This window comes from Myxocyprinus asiaticus, chromosome 37 (assembly GCF_019703515.2).
Source record: "Myxocyprinus asiaticus isolate MX2 ecotype Aquarium Trade chromosome 37, UBuf_Myxa_2, whole genome shotgun sequence".
NCBI lineage: Eukaryota > Metazoa > Chordata > Actinopteri > Cypriniformes > Catostomidae > Myxocyprinus > Myxocyprinus asiaticus.
The window spans coordinates 29,912,918-29,935,601 of NC_059380.1; the positions used below are offsets into that span (position 1 = coordinate 29,912,918).

Consider the following 22,684-nt stretch of genomic DNA (forward strand, 5'->3'; position numbering starts at 1 on the left):
ACTATGGAGATAATACAAACGGCTGCTGTGCATTTTGATATGTTGCATCTGCTTCAGGCTTTTCAAGCATTTGTTTTTCTGCTGTCAAACATGAAGGAAAGCAATAGGATTCCTTTAGATTTGCGTTTTTTGCAGAAAATGTGCGGGGAATTTCGGGACATTTTTTGACATACATCTTCATGACATCACAGCAAGTCGGACAAATTTCTAACCGGCATACACCTGTCGGATATCACAACGTACTGGATGTTCCGTGAAATTGGCACCCCATATAATTCAATCATTACCAAATCTATACCATTCGTTTGTGCTGCATTTGTGCCGCAAAAAGTAACGTTTGTGCTGGTTCGGTGTTTGAGATATTAGACATTATTTTTTTGGCTGTGTGATGTCACTTTCCACCCCATGTGGTCCAAATTGCTCCAAGCTGGTGTTGTTCATTTATGCTCGATTTATGCTGATTTGTGCCGTTAAAAGTAACTCTGTCTCTATTTCCCTGAATTCCTTAGAAATAAGAATTTGAATTCGGTAGCAGTGACGACACTCTCCACCCCATGTCATCCAAATCGCACCAAAACGGTGTCATTCGTTTGAGCTTGTTTTGTGCTGATTTGTGCCATTAAAATGAATCTTGCATCTATTTTTCTTTTTGATGTTTCTAGTTGTTTTATTTAATGGCCTTTTGAAGGAGCGACCTCAGGAAATCAAGTTTTATGACTCTCTTTTATGGATAATGGACAGTTGACTTTTCTGGTTTTTAAACTCCACGTCATCCTCTCATCTGCCTGGATTACATCGGAGTAAACAAACTGCTGTACTCACCGAACACCTTCACTGGGACTATTGTGTGTGGTCTCAAATGGCTGCCTGATTCCCTGCCCATCATCCATGTCCAGTATGGCCGGAGCACACGGAACTGGAATTCAAGTCGTGTTGGTGGATTATTGAGGATGTTCTGCCTTCTGTTGCCCATCCTGGCCTGCCAGAGTTTTGCTGCTGGCCCTTGCCAGTTTCAGTTGCAAGCTCCCTGCCAGTTTGCAGGCTCATATATATTACTCGACTGTCAGCTGGAGTTTACAACTACTGCGCTGCACTTGGAATTACACGGCACCCCGGTATGTCCATCGAGTGTCACGACAACATCCCGGCAGATTCCTGGCTGACTCCTGACAACCACCACATACCGGCCATTTGGTCTTCAAGACGCCGCCCTCCGACTGGTGCAAGGGATTTGAAGCACGGGGTCATTTTCGATAATCTCAGCAGGCTAAAACACACATCTTTTACTCCAGCAAAAATGCAGATGTTGCCACCATTAAGACGGCCCTCATAAATGCATGATCAATAACGAACAAGTCTTTTATATTGAATGACTTTTTTATATCACGAACATTGGACTGTTTATTCATCACTGAGTCCTGGCTGAATCCTAGCGAACACATGGCCCTGTACTTTTGCAGGCTGTGACTTTTTAAATTTCCCACAGACTTCAGGGCGAGGAGGTGGCATTGCCACTCTTTTTAGAAACTCTTTTAAATGCAGAATGCTACCAATGAACATGTATTCCAGTTTTGAGGTCCAACTATTAAAGTCTGACGCCCTGGGTTCTGCCTTATGTGCACTTGTATATAGACCTCCCAGATTTAATAGAGACTTTATTGAAAAACTTTCGGACTTTCTCTTTGGACTAGTGTCTCGTGGTGATAGACTCCTGATTCTTGAGGATCTTAATATTCACATATGCTGTCCATCGAAACCACTGGTAAATGAATTTCTCTCCCTCATTGAGTCTTTAATTTTGTTCAATATGTCACTGGTTCTACCCACAACATGGGTCATACATTGGATCTGGTATTATTTTATGGTATCTCTGTATCTAACTTAGAGATCTTAGATATTGGCATCTCTGACCATTATTCAATAATGTTTGAATCTGTCTCTGCTTGTCCTCTCCCTACTACTTCTCTGTCTTTACGTCACTCCAGGTCCATTCACTCATCTACTGCCAATCTTTTTCAGAATTTTATTTATCGCATTTTACTGATGATGTCTCAGATAAAGTCAATACTGAATCACTGGTTGAAGATTTTAATAAATTTTGTACTTTCACTCTTGATAATGTCGCTCCACTTAAGCCAAGGAGAGTTAAGGGTGTTTCACAGCCTTGGCTAAATTATGTCACCCACGCTCTCAGACAAGAGTGTAGAAAAGCAGAGCGCAAGTGGATAAGAGACAAGCTTCAGGTCTCTTATGACATCATAAATGTGTCTTTAACAAACTATGAAAGAGGAGTGAAAGAAGCAAAAGCTAAGTTTTTCTGATAATGCAAAATGACCAGAAGTATTGTTTAATACTATCCATTCTGTCTTAAACCCTATGAGAGATACTTTTTTGCATGCTAATCAAGAGACCTGTGACAAATTTGTAAACTTTTTTACTCACAAAATCAAACATATTAAAGGTGCTGTTGTACCTTCGCTAGTGGATCAACCACTAATACCTTCCCCGTCCACCAGTTTCATCAGAACAGTTAGCAGACATAGTTTCCTAGATGAAATGTTCCAGTTACAAGCTGGATATTCTATCTCCATGACTTTTTAAAGATGTTTTTACAACTATTAGTTCCAGTGTGACAGCAATAGTTAACAGCTCCTTAGCTAATGGAGTTGTTCCTAGCAGTTTTAAGTATGCAATTCTACATCCTTTGTTAGAAAAAGCCTTCTTTGGATCCAGCAATACACAATAATTATAGGCCAGTCTCTTTATTTTGGGGGTCAACTAGAATAAGTTTACATGCTTTAATGTTCAAAAAACACATTATTTTCCTCATACTGTACATTTCTGCTCAACCCATTTTTATCCTCTGGCTCAAAAGCTCTGATTTATGTCCTGTTTCTTTAAAGCACCCCTTTCCAAAAAGCCCAGTCTGCTCTGGTTGGTCAGCTGGCCCAGTCTGTGGTGATCGGTCAAACGCATAGAGCATGTGTCGGAAATGTAACGTCCCCTTATGGAGGGAACGAGATGTTGTGTCGATGTAGTGACACTAGGGGTCACTCTTGGGAGCCCGAAACACCTCTGGTCTTTGAAAAAAGGCCAATGAAAATTGGCAAGTGATTTTTGCATACCACTCTCCCGAACATATGGGTAAAAAAAGGAGCTGGTGTGCAACCACTTATTCAGGTTTTATGCTGAGGAGCCGAGACAAGGTCCCGGCCATTTCAGCGGGTAGTCCAGCGTTGTGGCAGGAGGGACACAACATTTCTTTCCCTCCATCAGGGAACGGAGGTTACTCAAGTAACCAGGACATTCCCTATCTGTCACTCACTCGACATTGTGTCGATGTAGTGACACTAGGGGTCCCTGTACGAAATGCCACAACTAGCTGAACTGTGTTACGTGAAATGGCGGTATGTGATGGGCAGACCACTGTGTGCCTCATAGCCAGCGCACCAGGCCAACAAGTAACCTCCCCCAATGCTGTTATGAGTGTCGAACGGCCCTTCGGGGACAAGTCGACTGCCCAAAAGATAGAGAGAGGCTAGCCCAGTCGTGGCCTCTTATCCTCTCTTTTTTTCTCTCCCCAAAAAAGAGTGAAATTTCTTAACCGACTGGGGCCACTAGGTCTACATTGGGGGGGTGTCCCTCCCAAGGGGAAGACACCGCAGAGACCACACCCTGCCCGGGGGGGGGGGGGGGGTATCTTGAGTGGAAATACGTCACATGGTCTTGCCGAGCTTTGTCGGAAGTATGTCATGTGGAGAAGTCCCATGGTAGGTCCTACCCTACGGGGGAGGAGTTTCTACAAATATGGTGACTGGGGCAGAGGGGAAGACGCAGTTTACCAACGCAGTTTACCAACAGGGAAATTAATTAGCAGAAGATATACGTCGCATGGGGTTACCTATAGGGGACCAACACATGCGAAGCACTTACCCCAGTAGTCAACAGCACACGTCTTCAGCTCAGGGGAGGTGAAAGGCGCTATGCGCAAGCGATACACCCAGCCAGCTGTCCCGGACTTACCTGCTTGTGTCTACCACTACACGGGACAAAACTGGTTCCACCCGGAGATTGTAGAACCTCGCAAAGGTGTTGGGTGTTGCCCAGCCCGCTGCTCTGCAAATGCCTGTTAGAGAGGCGCCACTGGTCAAGGCCCAGGAGGCTGCCACACTCCGCGGGCATGATATCCTGGGCGTGATATGCCATTGTTATGGCATCAATGACCCAGCGGGCGATCCTCTGCTTGGAGACAGCGCTTCCTTTCCGCTGTCCACCAAAGCAGACAAAGAGCTGCTCAGAGACTCTAAAGCTCTGCGTGTGATCCAAATAGATGTGTAAAGCATGCACCGGACACAGCAATGTCAGGGCTGAGTCTGCCTCCTCCTGGGGCAGCACTTGCAGGTTCACCACCTGATCCCTAAAAGGGGTCGTGGGAACCTTGGGCACAAAGCCCAGTTGGGGTCTCAGGATCATGTGAGAGTAGCCCGGACTGAACTCCAGGCACGTTTCGCTGACAGAGAACACTTGCAGGTCTCCTACTCTCTTGATGGAAGTGAGCGCAGTCAAGAGGGCAGTCTTTAAAGAGAGTGCCTTAATCTCAGCTGACTGCAGGGGCTCAAAGGGGGCTCTCCGTAGACCCTGAAGAACTACAGAGAGGTCCCATGAGGGAATGAGGTACGGTCTGAAGGGATTCAACCTCCTGGTGTCTCTCAGGAACCTGATGATCAGGTCGTGCTTCCCTAAGGACTTACCATCTACTGTGTCGTGGTGTGGTGCTATAGCGGCTACATACACCTTCAAGGTGGAGGGGGACAGCTGCCCTTCCAATCTCTCCTGCAGGAAGGAAAGCACCGATCCGACTGCGCATCTCTGGGGGTCTTCGCATCGGGAAGAACACAATTTAGCGAACAGACGCCACTTCAAGGCATACAGGTGCCTTGTAGAGGGGGCCCTAGCCTGAGTGATCGTGTCTACCACTGCGGGTGGTAGGCCACTCAATTATTCCGCGTCCCGTCCAGGGGACAGACATTTAGATTCCAGAGGTCTGGTCACGGGAGCCAGATGGTGCCCTGTTCCTGAGAAAGAAGGTCCTTCCTCAGGGGAATTCGCTGGGGGGGCTGTCGCGAGGAGCGTGAGGTCCGAGAACCATGTCTGGGTGGGCCAGTAGGGTGCTACCAGGATGACCTGCTCCTCGTCCTCCCTGACCTTGCACAGGGTCTGTGCAAGTAGGCTCACTGGGGGAATCGCATATTTGCGTAGTCCTGGGGCCAGCTGTGTGCCGGCGCGTCTATACCGAGAGGTGCCTCGGTCAGGGTGTACCAGAGCGGGCAGTCTTAATTTCGCCGCATGCCCAAGTGGCTGCGGTACCCAAGAGTTCAGCCATAGAGTGGTTTCCTTGTTCCCTGGGTCAAAAACCTGGTGCGCACAGCCGTCATCACGACCACCATCCACCATTCCATTTTGGCAGGTTTGGCGCTGCAGCGGCAGTCTCCCTGCCCCTGCGTGCCCAGTTGTGGCACAAATCCGCCCCCGATGTGACGGCCTCCATGGGTCACGAGGACAGGCCTCTTCCTCCCCCATCTCAGGCTGGGGTGGTCACAAGGAGCCAGGTAAGTGCTTCAATGTCCCTGAACTCAGCACGGGCACGACACGGCGTGGCACCTCAGGCTCCACCCCGCCGTGAGGCCCCACCTGCCGGAAGATCCGACGAGATTGTCCCCTTGGTCCCCCTCGCCCGGAGCTTGGACGTGTGGCTTGCACTTTCCAACCCGTCGCGATGGCTGGTCCGGACTGTCCGACTCGGCTACGCGATTCAGTCCGCCAGGCGTCAAGTGTTCAGCATATATTGCCATTTTCAGATTTGTAGCCTGCTGCATTAATATCACTTCAAATTCTAATCACATTTTATTACACTACTAATGGGAATTTTAAGTGAATGTTTGGGATTTTTCTCAGCACTTAGGGTGAAGATTAAACGTGAGCTGGTGTGTGTGCTGTCTGCAGTCCCGCAAAAGTTTAGAAGGATTTTGTTAGTGAACACACAATGTAGAGAAGACCCTACACTGTTACTATGAAGATGATACAAACATCATAACATATCCCTTTCCTTGTGTTTAACAAGTATTTAAAGCCCATGTCAATCACTCTCATCTGTCTTCATCATTTGTGCTCGCTTCTGGTTTGTGCCGTGTTTGGTATTGTTGAAGCATTCATTTTTGGCAAAGATTTAATGTTTCACCACATCAAACTCAAACACATCTCTACATGAAGTTGATTGAGAAAATGAACTGTGTGCAGAGCTGGAATAGATGAAAGGCTACACTGAAGAAGTTCAAATAGAAGATGTTTCTGATTTAATTTGTTTTGGTCACTGCATAATTTCCATATTTTTGTGTTACTTCTTAGTTTTGATGATGTTATACTTTAAAATCTAAAATGTGCAGTAACAAATAATAAAGAATAGGCAAGTGTGATCCAACTTTTCTACAGAGTTCTAGTCTTACACTGAGGGGCCTTTCACATTGAGCGCGTTTATGTGTCTGTCTGCGCTGTTTTATAAATTATTTCAATGTAATCGTGCGCTAGATAGACATCTTTGATGGCTTGTTTGTGTTTGTAGACACCATGTCAAGTTAAAAAGAACCTAAACTGTTAAACGTTTCAAGTTGAGACACATATGTTTTGCTCTTTTGTGGCGCTGCGTGTAATTTTAGTGCACAACAAGCGCATTCAAGCGTGTAAATGGCATAACATGATTTAAAACATTGCGCTGAAATTGTAAAAAAAAAAAAAAAAAAGAGAGAGGGAAAGGCCAACACGGAGAAACAGCAGGAGAGTGAGAGGAGAGAGAGAAAAAAAACCTTATTCGCCCGTTCTCTGATACGCCGTAGCCTGGTCCTCGGTCACTCCTCCACCCTCTAGTAGATGATAGCCGCTCCTCCCCGGGTGGATCGGAGGCAGTCCTCCGGCCCCTGGTGGACGGAACGCCCCGCCACGTTTTGGTGGATGGTAGGGGTCTCCTCCACCCCTGGCAGTGGTTCTCCTGATCCAGGCGGTTGGTAGTTGAGCCCCTCCCCGATCGCTTGGCTCCTCTTGTAATTGCCACTCAGAACTGGGTTAGACATATGGCTTTGATTTTCTAGTCACCTCCGGTGCTCGGGCCCTTATAATAATAATACTCCTTAGAAGAACAATAGGGCCTTCGCACTTTCAGTGCTTGGGCCCTAATAATCTTTAGAAGAACTATAGGGCCTTGCACTTTCAGTGCTTGGGCCCTAATAATCCTTAGGAAAACAATAGGGACTCTGCACTTTCTGTGCTTCGGCCCCAATAATCCTTAGAAGAACAATAGTGCCTCTGCACTTTCAGTGCTTGGGCCCTAATCAACAAAATTTTTTAAAAATGTGTGGTTTGATAATTAATGTTAATGTTTCAGAGAAGAACTAAGAAGGCTTTCTAACAAAAAACATAATGAACCAGACAATAAGAGTTTATTACTCAAACTGTCTGAAGAACTACAAAGACTTATATCAACAAAAGAGAAACATATTTTAAATCTAAAATTAATTAAATTCATGAATCAATAGACCAAAACACTTTTTGGAATCTCCATAAGAAATCTGAAACCCCAAAATCAGATATGTCACTTAAGAGCAGCTCAATTTGGAAATCTTGGAAAAGTTTGGAAAAAATTTAACACAGAGACATCAACCAGCATCAAAGAAAACTAAAGCATAAACTAGAAGATTTAAAGAAAAAAAGAAAAAACAATTAAAAATCCATTGGATACTTTTAGAACAATGTCAGAAATAATAGAGCATATTAAAATCTTAATTAAAGAAAGCATGTGGACAAGACAACATTAGCAATGAAATGCATAAACTCAGCAGCCCCAGCATAATTAAAGTTTTAGTCAAAATATTCAGTCTGTTTTTTTGGTCTGGTATCTTCCCTGATCTGAAAGACTGATCACCGCTATATTTAGAAAAAGAGATAAATTTGACCCCAATAATTACTGTGGCATTTGCTTGGGCAGTACACTAGGAAAGCTGTTCTGCAGTATAATAAATAGCTGCATAGTCACATTAATTTCAAAACACAACATCCTAAATAAATCACAAATAGGATTTTTACCAAAACAGTGCACATCCAACCACATTTATTCTCTTCATATTCTAATTAACAAAAACATCAATGACAAATATATATATATATATATATATATATATATATATATATATATATATATATATATATATACAGGTGCATCTCAATAAATTAGAATGTCGTGGAAAAGTTAATTTATTTCAGTAATACAACTCAAATTGTGAAACTCGTGTATTAAATAAATTCAGTGCACACAGACTGAAGTAGTTTAAGTCTTTGGTTCTTTTAATTGTGATGATTTTGGCTCACATTTAACAAAAACCCACCAATTCACTATCTCAAAAAATTAGAATATGGTGACATGCCAATCAGCTAATCAACTCAAAACACCTGCAAAGGTTTCCTGAGCCTTCAAAATGGTCTCTCAGTTTGGTTCACTAGGCTACACAATCATGGGGAAGACTGCTGATCTGACAGTTGTCCAGAAGACAATCATTGACACCCTTCACAAGGAGGGTAAGCCACAAACATTCATTGCCAAAGAAGCTGGCTGTTCACAGAGTGCTGTATCCAAGCATGTTAACAGAAAGTTGAGTGGAAGGAAAAAGTGTGGAAGAAAAAGATGCACAACCAACCGAGAGAACCGCAGCCTTATGAGGATTGTCAAGCAAAATCGATTCAAGAATTTGGGTGAACTTCACAAGGAATGGACTGACACACAGACGTGTCAAGGAATTTGGCTACAGTTGTCGTATTCCTCTTGTTAAGCCACTCCTGAACCACAGACAACGTCAGAGGCGTCTTACCTGGGCTGAGGAGAAGAAGAACTGGACTGTTGCCCAGTGGTCCAAAGTCCTCTTTTCAGTTGAGAGCAAGTTTTGTATTTCATTTGTAAACCAAGGTCCTAGAGTCTGGAGGAAGGGTGGAGAAGCTCATAGCCCAAGTTGCTTGAAGTCCAGTGTTAAGTTTCCACAGTCTGTGATGATTTGGGGTGCAATGTCATCTGCTGGTGTTGGTCCATTGTGTTTTTTGAAAACCAAAGTCACTGCACCCATTTACCAAGAAATTTTGGAGCACTTCATGCTTCCTTCTGCTGACCAGCTTTTTAAAGATGCTGATTTCATTTTCCAGCAGGATTTGGCACCTGCCCACACTGCCAAAAGCACCAAAAGTTGGTTAAATGACCATGGTGTTGGTGTGCTTGTCTGGCCAGCAAACTCACCAGACCTGAACCCCATAGAGAATCTATGGGGTATTGTCAAAAGGAAAATGAGAAACAAGAGACCAAAAAATGCAGATGAGCTGAAGGCCACTGTCAAAGAAACCTGGGCTTCCATACCACCTCAGCAGTGCCACAAACTGATCACCTCGATGCCACGCCGAATTGAGGCAGTAATTAAAGCAAAAGGAGCCCCTACCAAGTATTGAGTACATATACAGTAAATGAACATACTTTCCAGAAGGCCAACAATTCAATAAAAATGTTTTGTTTTATTGGTCTTATGATGTATTCTAATTTTTTGAGATAGTGAATTGGTGGGTTTTTGTTAAATGTGAGCCAAAATCATCACAATTAAAAGAACCAAAGACTTAAACTACTTCAGTCTGTGTGCACTGAATTTATTTAATACATGAGTTTCACAATTTGAGTTGAATTACTGAAATAAATTAACTTTTCCACGACATTCTAATTTATTGAGATGCACCTGTATGTATGTATATATATATATATATATATATATATTTGTTTGTTTTATAGATTTAAAAGCATTTGACTCAATTTGGCACAATGGTTTATTTTACAAACTTCTTCAAATTGGCATTGGTTGAAAAACATTTGATATTATACAATCCCTGTATCCCTGGCCTCGCTCTACATGACAATGAGTTCAAATGTCTGCTGTATGCAGATGATTTAGTTCTGCTGTCTCCCATAGCAGAGCTTGTCCCTGCTGGAAGAGTACTGTCAGGAGTGGGCTCTTACAGTCAACCTGGACAAAACCAGAGTCATGGTGTCCCAGAAGAAGGCCAGATCTCAGGGAAACAAATACAAGTTCACCTACAGAGGAGAGGTCCTACAGCACAGCACCAGCTTATCTGGGCATTGAGATCACATTTGGGGGTTTCGGTCTGGATGTAAAAGCATTGTGTGAAAAGGCTCGGAGGGCATTTTATGCAATTAAATCACAAATCGGCCATATGAAATTACCAATCAAAACATGGATTAAATTATACAACTCAATCATTAAAGTAATTCTATTATACGGATATGAAATTTGGTGACCAGTCTTAAATTTTCTAAATTGGGATAAAACTGCAGTAGAAAAAATTCAGTTGGAATTTGCAAAGAATATTTTGGGGGTACATAGAGGCACTTCCAGTACTGGCTGCAGGACTGAATTAGGCTTATATCCCCTAAACATTGAAATACAGAAGAGATCTGTTCAATTCTGGCATCACCTCCATCAGTCTGATCCAGAGTCTATAAAATATAAATCCCTCCTCGCCAATGAGATCCCACCAGTGTCTCATCCTCTAAATACACTTGCTCTTAAACTAGTTATCCCTCTGGGGTCTGAGGGTGTTTTGGGCCCTGGAGAAGTTTTGACATGCCTTGACATTTGTGCTTGTTTCAGTTGCTTAAAAACATATTAATGGCTAAAGTCTAATAACACTGTATTCAGCACAAACTGGGCTACAATAATATGTGAGCAACATGTATGTGCATTTTTGTATTTTTGAGAAAATAATGTTTATGTGTGGTTTTTGAAAAAACATACATTTTAAGTCACTGAATTAAGGCCATATAACATTTGTTTCACAATACTTTTGAGAACTGGATCTTGTAGCCTAGAGTTTTTGCTACAAAATGATGTGAAAACCATCCTGATCACTCATTAATACAAAACAATATAGTCATTTAATTTTTGTAAGATGCTTTTAGTGTTAGAAAGGCCATATGCGAGGAGGCGTGGATGATCATGAATATTGATGTGATTCACACCTGATGAGACAAAGACCCCTCCTCTGAGAGAGATGAATGTGAGGAGACTTAATGATTGAATGTATTGTTTGTAGCTTATTCACAAAATCAAGTTTAAGTTAAAAGAAGTAATCTGACTATACATTTTCTTTACATAAAGACTTCACTTAAAAACTTTAGACCTACACTACCGTTTAAAAGTTTTGGATCGGTAAGATTTTTTAAAATGTTTTTAAAAGAAGTCTCTTCTGCTCACCAAGGCTACATTTATTTGACCAAAATACAGCAAAAACAGTGATATTGTGAAATATTTTTACAATTTAAAATAACTGCTTTCAATTTGAATATATTGTAAAATGCAGTTTATCCCTGTGATCAAATCTGAATTTTCAGCATCATTACTGCAGTCTTCAGTGTCACATGATCCTTCAGAAATCATTCTGATATGATGATTTTCTAACATGGGCATATTTACAGCATATTTTACATATTACACCAGGACATATATTTGCAAGCACAAGCTTTGTTGATGATAATGAGGCAGCATAAACACTAGTTAAAATATAATCTAAACATTCATATTATTTTTATATCATATTACATATCATATTTATATCATACAGCATACAATGTAAATACCTGCTTTAGCCGAAACATTTAAATGTTACTAAAACTTGCCTATTAGGACATATTTCAAATTTCAATACTTTGAATACTGGCTGGCAAGTCTGGAAATAATCCAACTAGTAAAATATGTACATGTTTATATAAAATAGCATGTCAACTAATGTAAGTAAAGACTTACTCATCCGAAATTATATATCCTCGGCTGGATCAATTCGCTCTTCAAAACGCAAACGTTCATCGTCAGAGTCCCGCTCTTCTTCTGAGGAAAATGTGAACTCTTCATCACTATCCAGGAGCTTCCTCACCTGTGTAGCATGCCATCTTCCAAACACGCAGGAAAGTGAATGGATCTGATGATGAATTTGATGCTTTTTAAGGCATTGTTGGGGGCGTTTACCATTTGCATTGATCGCCTCAGCACATTACCGTATGAATAGCGCGCTCTGCTGGTGGGTGTGATCACATTGGCGATAATTAGCTGAGCCAGGAGAAACTGTACATCTCTTTAGTTTCATACTGATTACATTGCAGGAGAATATTTGTTTTAAATTTGAATTGTTTTATTTAAAAGTAGACATTTTAAGCTTTCTTTAAACATATGTTTCATGTTTGTCTGATAAGTATTCGCGGAGTTTCAGTTCATTTTTCTGACGTGTTTCAGAAAGATGCTCGCGGAGACAGAGAAGGCTGAATGCGCACCCTGTTTATTTTCTTTATTTTACAAAAGCACAAGGTTTTGTTGTTATTATGAGCATATACAAATAAAAGTAGACCCTTTATAGTCTCTAATGATGTCTTACACTTATCTGTATGCCCAAAAATGGCGGAGTATTTTAAGTTGTTTCCGCTTTTATGAGGAAAAAAATCCAGCAGGACATGCCGGCGTTGTTCAATTAAACAATTTAAAGAGAGAAAAAATCCTCTCGATATACAGATTAAGTGATCAAGATCTAGAAATAGAAAAAGGAAGACATAAGAAAGCCTGGACACATCTTTCCCAGTACCATAATGTGAGAGAAATGTTTTTTCCCAAATTTGAAACACTGAATCCATCATTCCTTGTACTCAGTGATACAGAGAAAATCCCCTATATACTTCGAGAGGACAACAGCACAGCCACACTAGCTGCTAAATATGTGTCAGCCATTCACACTGTTAGACATGTCTAATTCACTGTATACATTTATCTAGGTGTTGCTAACATGTTTTTAGCATGTCGTTAGCATGTTGCTAGCATGTTTTAGCACTAAGCTAGGCATTGCTAGCGTGTTTTAATACTTAGCTAGGTGTTGCTAGCATGTTTTAGCACTTAGCATGGCATTGCTAGCATGTGTTAGCACTTAGCTAGGTGTTGCTAGCATATTTTAGCATGTCACTAGCGTGTTGCTAGCATGTGGGGGAGTCATATCAAATCTATTTGTGAAATAGAACAGCATACAACAGCTCTTTGAGTTCTGGCAACCAAGGGCATTGGGCCACTCTGGCGCAACCAATAGCACAGTATCCCTGTCTTCCCAGATTTTGCACAACACTTACTGTAGCAAATGCACAGGAGGAAATATTTTAGTGTTGCTGAAAATTTGTGAGCTAGGGCGTCAAAGCTCAGTGGAGCCTGAGTCATGGAGGACCAGAAGTGACAGTGCGTGGTCTCCGGGGAGGCAAACAGGTCCAGTGCGACCCAACTTTGCGGGTTTCCGGATTAAGCTTCTCAAGTCCAGTATGGGCCGCAGCCCACCATCCATTTCTTGGCGACCAAACAATAATGACTGTAGAAGCCTTTTAGTGCATCGCTTCTCTATCGCATCTTTGGCGATTAGACATTTTACGTCTAAGCATACAACTGGTGCATCCCACACCGTTACGATGGAGGACAGAACGGCGTTAAAGTGTTGAAAACATTGTGGCTGCCTTGCAAACTGAAGCACATAGCTGTGTTCGACTGTTTTCAGTACCCAGTTGGAGAATCCCGAGAGACCGCTCCACATGTCTGCATAGCCGGCCAGATGACACAAGGGCAGTGGTCGCTCAGCACAACCTAGTCAGTAAAAACCGAATTTGTACTCATACGGGTGTATTTTTGTGAGATTGTTTTTGCTTCATGTAACTGCATCAAAGTCTGAACACTTTATTGGAATGTAACAAACAACGGGCACACTACACGCAACAGCAATGCAAACAGTAACATCATTGTGAACATCTTCTCGATCCCAGCATTCCATGATGGGAATAAGTAGGGCGAATGGCACATTTTGACAGCAATTCGTGCAGCATGGGGGAAAAAACGGTAACAGACGGCGGGACGTGGAGTTGGGCCAGCTCGGTAAGAACCGTTCATCTTATCGTAATGCTCAGGTGCACTCGGGGTGGGCCATTTAAACTGGAGTTTTTTGACAGCCTGAGTGAGAACCTGCATCAGTTCAGTGTCAGAGACTGCTTTCGTACAGTTTTCCTCCTTGCACGTGGAAATACCAGCAAACTCATAGACTGAGAGAGACCAGATCACACCTTCAGATGCAACAAGTGATATAGTGTCTCTATCTTCATCATAACTGCCAAACGCGATCACACCATGCACACCAATTATGAGACGCAGATTGTCACAGGCGTACTTAACGGGTGAAGACACTTGAAAAAGAGGTGTTGAGGTCCAAAGGGTCTGCCCTGGTGACAATTCCTCCTCAAACTCTCCACACTCTATATCCCAGCCTTGTGCACAGAAGGCTGGGATATAGAGCATATCCTTATACACTTCCACGTGTGTGATCATTAAGTGAAAAGCACATAAAAGAGCCATTTGCTTAGCAACATACTTTAAAGATGGCATTTCGCAAATGTTTTCAACACTGAAAGTGATATATCCCTCTGTCTAACAGGCACGAGCACTGCTTAGTCTGCCTGGGCCAAGCTCACACAGAAGTGGCGTTCAGTGAGACTGATTCCATTCACTTTGAACACATGAAATTCAAGATGCTTCACTCCCAGCTAGCCTTCTTTATGAAGGGCAATGTCGGTCCCCATCCTCCTGCTACACTCCTTCTGTGTGCAAAACATTTGCAAAATGCCATCTTTAATATATGTTGCTAAGCAAATGGCTCTTTTATGTGCTTTTCACTTAATGATCACACATGTGGAAGTGTATAAGGATATGCTGTTCGTTGAAAAAGAAGGGAGAAGAAAATAATCCAATCGCTGTTCACGTGTGCAGATTCAACGACGACAACTGAGCTTTTTGGGGGACCAGAGCATGAGAGAAGTTTTCACCACCCTGAAGAGAAAACTTTTGATGAAATGGCGCTGTGCTCTGGTTTACGTGCCCGCAATGCATCAGTGACAGAGTGTCAAGTGGCATCTGCTGATAGATAGGCGTGATTTTATTGGGCTTCAGAGATCATTACTTCTGGGAGGAGTTTCCCATAGCATCAGCTACTGATGCACCGTTAAAGTGACTGACATGAAAGGGAACCTTTTCTTTAAAAAATATTTTTAAAAACAGCAAGATAAAATATGTTGTTTCAGTTCCACATGTCAGCACTCTTTATGCATATTTTTTTCCTGAAATAATCTCTAATTTAGTTTCAATCAAATAATGTTTTAATATGTTCTTACAATAATCAATAAAAACAGAGTAAATGCTTTATAATGGCTAAAATGTGTTTAGCCATTTTCTTTATTGATTAACTGTCAAAGACTGACAATAGCAGAAAATAGACAATGTGTTTATTGCATATATGTATCTACAGATTATGTTTTTAAATGATTAGATTAATTAGAATAAGAAACAATTTTTTTTTTTTTTTTGTAAACATGTCCAGTTTTATACACAGAACAAAAGGAAATATTGATGACAGAGTACAATACAAAATATAGTTTTCCAGTTTGGTTTTTAGCAAGAAAGAGGTCCAAAGAAACAGCTCAATAAGTATTTTATTCTATTGATGTCTATGATATTGATGCATCTTTACCATTTACGTAAATTCTAATGTAATAGTTGTAATAATTATATGAGATTCATGAGACACACTGTCAAACTATTGCCACTTCCTCCTCCTCATCATCTTCATCTTCATAGTAGCGATTCCTCTTGATCATCTCCTCCACAGTCAGGGACTCCTCAGCCACCTCGCCATCCCAGAAGTTCATATCCTGGGATGTCTTGTGGCTTTTATCTTCCCTGTTTGGAGAACAGGGTGTGTCTCGGGAAGACTGGAGCTCTAGAGAAGTGCTGTAGCATGTCACAGGTTTTTCCTCATCTTCTACATGACATTTCAGAGCTTCCTTTTTCGTTTGTTGTTGCTCAGCCTCCATTTTTGTTTGTTGTAGTTCAGCCTCCTTCGTGGTTTGTTGTGGCTGAGTTTCCTTTTTCGTTTGTTGTAGTTCAGCATCCTTTTTTTTTTTTTGGAGTTCAGCCTCCTTTGTCATTTGTTGTGGCTGTGTTTCCTTTTTCGTTTGTTGTAGTTCAGCCTCTTTTTTTATTTGTAGCAGTTCCACCTCCTGTTTTGTTTGTTGTGACTGAGTTTCCTTATTTGTTTGTTGGGGCTGAGCCTCTTTTTTGGATTGTTGTGGCTGTTTCAGAATGGAAGGAGGCATCTTTTCATTCTTATCAAGATTGGTAGGGCTCTCAATGTCCTCCTTGGATTTGCTGTCACTGTCCTTTGCCTTTTTATCTGGGAGTTTTGCCTCATTTTGAACTACAGCTTTCTCCTTTTTCATCTTCGACAGTGAGCGAAGCTCTTCCAGCGAACCTTGTCTGACCAAAGCTGGCTTGAGAGAAGATTGAGCCTCTTGTTCTGAAGTTCTTGATAATTTAATGCTTTGTGCAACAGAAAAGGGACGGCTGCGCTCTCTGAGAGAGGAACTACGTTGCAGGCTTTTCAGTTCTGCTCTTTCAGGGCTCTGTTGAGCAGGTGGAGCTTCCTCCTCTGGAGGCCACTTTGGTCGGAAAAGCTTGGATAGACCCTTTCCACCTTCAGTGTCTGGAATAGAAACTTTAGAGCTTCCCTCACTGTTGGCAGGAGGTGGCCACGCGACTCTCAGTCTCCTTGATTCCACAGGAATTGTTTGTGTTTTTTCTGTGGAGCTGGTGGCTTGACTTCTGGTCTCCAGATCTTCAGGCATGTCAGTGAATTTGGCCTGAGGAGAAACTTCCACCCTGTGGCTCAGTTGTTCTGCAGGCTTCACTGACACAAGGTCTGCCAAAGGGGGCTTTGGCTTTTCACTTTCCTCAGGCTCCTCCTCGTTCATCCAAGGTGACCACAATTCCTTATGCGGTCGATGGCCAAAGCCCTCATCATAGTTGCCCTTGGACTTGAAAAGCTGGCTGAAGTGAGGTTTACAATAAATGCTGCCATGTAAGGAAGCATAACTCCCCAAGCTGAAATGTGAGGGACATGAAAGAATAAATTATTTTCATATGTAAGATATCTAATATCTGACCTCCCTAGAAGGTTGTGGCAGTTTACTGTAAACTTTCAAAAGTGGCACCAAATGTTTTCTAATTATTTTAATATATAGACACATACCAAGAAATCCTTCCATTCTCTAAGGAGGAAAGGGAGGCAGTGCCACCTCAAAAAATTCAGATAAAAAATAATCAAACAATAAACAAATCAAATATTACAAAATGAGAGACCAAATAGTGTGTAAAGCACACGTAAATTATTTCTACAGTAAAAGTCCAAAAGCAATACCAGCAGATAAAATTTCAGAGGGAGGCATCAACTCTCTTGCCTCCCTTGAGCTCATTGCATTCTTATTAGCTATGTTTTAATTCATGCGCAAAATCAGTTTGCAAATAAAGCAGCTTTTTTATACCCTATGTTTAAGAGAACAATTGAATAAATTCTGAGGAAAATGATGCAAAGCTAGAGCATAACTACAGCAGCAGACTCGCTATGGTTTTTCACACTGGAAGTGTTTTTACTACATAAAAGCCATGGCTCATTGCAGTGATTCTACACAGGATAATAAGCGATTTCTATGTAACTACATTGAGTATTTCCTTTATTAATTACCATAACTTATAAAATGGTGATCAGGAGTGGTCCATTGATATTTATTACAAAGTTCATTGTCATAAAACCTTATTTAGATGATGCTAGTGTAATCTAACATTGTCCTGAGGAATTATTTCATGGCAGCTAACACAATAAGCTCTGCTTCTTACAAACATCATCATGCAAAGGAATGGGAAGGGAGAAGGCTTAAAATGTTGTTTTGCTTAACATAGGTTCCCTATCTGTCACTCACTCGACGTTGTGTCGATGTAGTGACACTAGGGGTCACCCTTGGGAGCCCGAGACACCTCTGGTCTTTGATAAAAGGCCAATGAAAATTGGCGAGTGGTATTTGCATGCCACTCCCCTGGACATACGGGTATAAAAGGAGCTGGTATGCAACCACTCATTCAGATATTCTCTTCGGAGCTGAACGGTCATGTTCATTGAGCTGAATTCCCACGACTGTTCATTCACTTCTGTTGGATCTGACGGCGCATTTCAGCGGCTTCTCCCCCCTTTGCACTGGTGCACTGCAGAGAATGCCCCTGGGCGTTCAGCAGAAATAAAAGAGTATATTTCTCTAAAAGAGTATATTTCTCTAAAAGAGCGGCACACAAGGAACGTCTTTTTAAAGACGCGTGTTTTTAAAGATGACTTTCCGATTGTGTGTTATTCCTGGTTGCGCTCGTTATCTCTCACCTTCTGATGGTCACGATCACTGTCTTTCGTGTCTGGGCACTGCTCACGCAGAGACAGCATTCGTGGATGGTCATGTTCTCATTGCGAGCACATGTCCATGGCAACGATGCGGTCGCGGCTCGCCTTCTAAGAAAGCAAGCCACCCCAGAGGCTCCCCGCCTCTGTCCTTTTACCCATGGGTATGAGGCCAGCACGGCTAGCACTGGGGGTGATTTGGGGACCCCAATGGGACCACCACCGCCGGGTATCCCCCCGCAGACCTCCCATTCCCCAGCACGCTTGTCTGCCCCGATCGGGCTCCCAGATGAGTCCGTCGGCTCGTCTCACGGCGAGTTCGACCTCTTATTCGGAGCCCGCGAATGTGATGAGCTCTCGAGCGCAGCATCGGAGAGCGGGCTCGTCCAGTCAGACGTGGAAGCCTCAGCTGGGCTCCTCCCTTCGGGGATGATTGCCCAGTCACAGGCAGCCGCAAGCGTCGGCTAGAGTGGAACCCTCCGCTCTTCCCTGAACCCTCGCATCTCGATGATTGGTTCCTGGGCTCGCGGCGCCGCTCAAAGCCATGCCCCACCCCTGTTCTTTCTTCCCGGAAGTGCATGAAGAGATGACAAGGTCGTGGGAGGCACTTTTTACTGCCCGGTCCCGATCTTTTTAGCGTCCCCACACTCACTACCCTCGATGGTGGGGCAGCCAAGGGCTATTCGGCAATTCCTCGGTGGATAAAGGCACTCGTGGTGCACCTATGCCCGCAGAGCGCCGCCACCTGGCACGGGCGCCCAAAGCCCCCGTCCAAGGCCTGTAGGTTTACGTCGTCTCTGACGGCCAAGGCCTATGGTGCCGCCGGACAAGCCGCCTCCGCCAAGGCGCTAAAGGAACTGCATGAAGGTAGTTCCGCCCTGGGATTGATGGAGGAGCTGTGCTCGGTGACCAACCTCGCTCTCTGAGCGATGGAGGTCACGGCGCGGTCTCTCGGGCGGACGATGTCCACATTAGTAGTCCTGGAGCGCCAACCTGGTCGAGATGGGTGAGGCCGACAGGACACGATTCCTTGCTGCCCCCATCTCCCAGACTAGCCTATTCGGCAACACTGTCTAGGACTTCCCTAACCGCCCAGCAGTTCTCGACGGTGGAACAGTAGACGGAGGCTATCCAGCATATCCTACCCCGGCACAGCTCAAGATCCCGCACCCCATCTGCTCGTCGCCAAGGGCATCCCCCTGCGGTGACTGCATCGGTTCCGCCGCAGCCCGCCCCTTCGGCCTGGCCCCGGAGTGGAGCCCACCACAGGAAGCAGACGCCACCTGTCTCGCGGCCGCCCAGAACCCGTGAAAGGCTTCAAAGCACCCCTGAGATGGGCGACCCAGGGATGACGAAACCCACTGCTCTGGAGCTGATAAGCAGACCTCTCCATCTTTTTGTTACCTTTGCATTTAATTGCGCTGCATGCCCCAGTGGCTGCAGTACTCAAGAGTTCAGCAAGAGCGGTTTCCTTGTTCCCTGGGTCACGTATCCGGTGTGCACGGCCGTCATCACGACCACTGTCCACCACTCTATTTGGCAGGTTTGGCGCTCCAGCGGCGGTCTCCCGCCCCTGAGCGCCCAGCTGTGGCACAAATCCACCCCCGATGTGACAGTCTCCATGGTTCACGAGGACAGGCCTCTTCCTCCCCCGTCCCAGGCTGTTCCGGGGGTGGTCACAAGGAGCCAGGTAAGTGCTTCGATGTTCTTAGACTCAGCACGGCCATGACATGGTGTGGCACCTTGAGCTCCACCCCGCCACGAGGCCCCACCTGCCGGTACGTCCCCCTTGCACGGAAGGTTCAGCGGTGTCCACTTGGATGAAAACACTGCTACCTTGCGTGGAGATCGCTACCCTCCTACGGAAGGGTGCGATAGAACCTGTCCCTCCAGCTGAGATGAAAAAGGGGTTTTACAGCCCCTACTTCATCGTACCGAAAAAAGGCGGAGGGTTGCGGCCAATCTTGGACCTGTGAGTACTCAACTGGGATTTACAGACTCCCGTTCAAGATGTGGAAGCAAAAACACATTCTGGCGAGCATCCGGCATCAAGACTGGTTCGTGGCGGTAGACCTGAAGGACACGTACTTCCACGTTTCGATCCTTCCCCAACACAGACCCTTCCTGCAGTTTGCATTTGAGGGTCAGGCATATCAGTACAAGGTCACCTCGCATCTTCACGAAGGTCGCAGAGGCAGACCTTGTCCCGCTAAGGGAGGTGGGCATTCACATTCTCAACTATCTCGATGACTGGCTAATCTTAGATCACTCTCGGGACATGTTGAGCTCCTCCCGGTTCAGAGCATCGCTTTTCTCGGTTTGGAGTTGGACTCAGTCTCTTTGACAGCGCGCCTCATGAATGAGTACGCCCAGTCAGTGTTGGTCTGTTTGAAGGCGTTCAAACAGAAAACAGCAGTTCCACTGAAACTTTTTCAGTGGCTCCTGGGGCATATGGCATCCTCAGCGGTGGCCAGCCCGCTCGGGTTGATGCATATGAGGCCGCTTCAGCACTGGCTTCAGACTTGAACCCCGAGATGGGCATGGCACCACGGGACACATCGTGTGGTCATCACGCCGGTCTGTCACCATCTTCTCAGCCCTTGGACCGACCTCTCATTTCTATGGGCAGGTGTTTCCCTAGAACTGGTCTCCAGGCGCGTCGTAGTCACGACGGACACCTCTAAAATGGGCTGGGGTGCTGTTTGCAATGGGCACGCAGCCGCCGGCTTGTGGACGGGCCCGCGACTGCATTGGCTCAACTACATCAACTGCTTCGAGTTGTTGGCAATTCTGCTTGCCCTGCGGAGGTTTTGGCCGTTGATCCAAGGCAAGCACGTGTTAGTTCGGACAGACAACACGGCAACGGTAGCATATGTCAACCGCCAAGGCGGTCTGCGCTCTTGTTGTATGTCACAACTCGCCTGCCGTCTCCTCCTCTGGAGTCAGCAGCACTTCAAGTCGCAGCGAGCCACTCACATCTCGGACAACCTAAACACTACAGCAGACACGCTGTCACGACAAGTTACCCTCAGGGGAGAGTGGAGACTACACCCTCAGGTGGTCCAGCTGATTTGGAGTCGATTCGGACAGGCACAGGTGCACCTGTTTGCCTCCCAAGAATCCTCCCTACTGCCCGCTCTGGTATGCCCTGACCGAGGCCCCCCTTGGCATAAACACGCTGGCACACAGCTGGCCCCCTGGCATGCGCAAATATGCGTTTCCCCCAGTGAGCCTACTTGCACAGACCCTGTGCAAGGTCAGGGAGGACGAGGAGCAGGTCGTCCTGGTAGCACCCTACTGGCCCACCCAGGCATGGTTCTCGGACCTCACGCTCGCGACAGCCCCCCCCCCGGCGAATTCCCCTGAGGGAGGACCTTCTTTTTCAGGGACGGGGCACCATCTGGCACCCGTGACCAGACCTCTGGAATCTCCATGTCTGGCCCCTGGACGGGACGTGGAAGACCTAAGCGGTGGTAGACACGATCACTCAGGCTAGGGCCCCCTCTACAAGGCGCCTGTATGCCTTGAAGTGGCGTCTGTTCACTAAGTGGTGTTCTTCCCGATGGGAAGACCCCCAGAGATGTGCAGTCGGATCAGTGCTTTCCTTCCTGCAGGAGAGGTTGGAAGAGAGACTGTCCCCTTCCACCTTGAAGGTGTACATTGCCTGCAAATGTTCTCTGTCAGCGAAACATGCCTGGAGTTCGGTCCGGGCTACTCTCACGTGATCCTGAGACCCCGACCAGGCTATGTGCACAAGGTTCCCACCACCCCTTTTAGGGACCAGGTGGTGAACCTGCAAGCGCTGCCCCAGGAGGAGGCAAATCCAGCCCTGTCGTTGCTGTGTCCAGTGCGTGCTTTACGCATCTATTTGGATCGCACGCAGAGCTTTAGAATTTCTGAGCAGCTCTTTGTCTGCTTTGGTGCACAGCGGAAAGGAAGCGTTGTCTCCAAGCAGAGGATCGCCCACTGGCTCATTGATGCCATAACTATGGCATATCACACCCAGGACATGCCGCCCCCGGTAGGGTTACGAGCCCATTCTACCAGGGGTGTAGCGGCTTCCTGGGCCCTGGCCAGGGGAGCCTCTCTAACAGACATTTGCAGAGCAGCAGTCTGTGCAACATCCAACACCTTTGCAAGGTTCTACAACCTCCGGGTGGAACCGGTTTCATCCCAGGTAGTGGCATGCAACACAAGCGGATAAGCCCGGGATAGCCAGCCGGGTGTATCGCTTGCACATAGCGCCTTCCGCCTCCTT

General features: G+C 45.0%; 1 protein-coding gene across 4 annotated transcripts in view; it reads right to left on the reverse strand.

Annotated features, from left to right (window-relative positions):
- Positions 1–15,346: 15,346 nt before the first annotated feature.
- The window catches only part of lima1b (LIM domain and actin binding 1b), a 91,677-nt gene continuing 84,339 nt past the window's right edge, over positions 15,347–22,684 (reverse strand). For all 4 annotated transcript variants that reach the window (XM_051676608.1, XM_051676610.1, XM_051676607.1 and 1 more), the window contains one exon: positions 15,347–17,087. In XM_051676608.1, the coding sequence (XP_051532568.1) occupies positions 15,740–17,087 (1,348 nt within the window). In that variant the 3' untranslated portion in view covers positions 15,347–15,739. The remainder of the gene's footprint in view (positions 17,088–22,684) is intronic.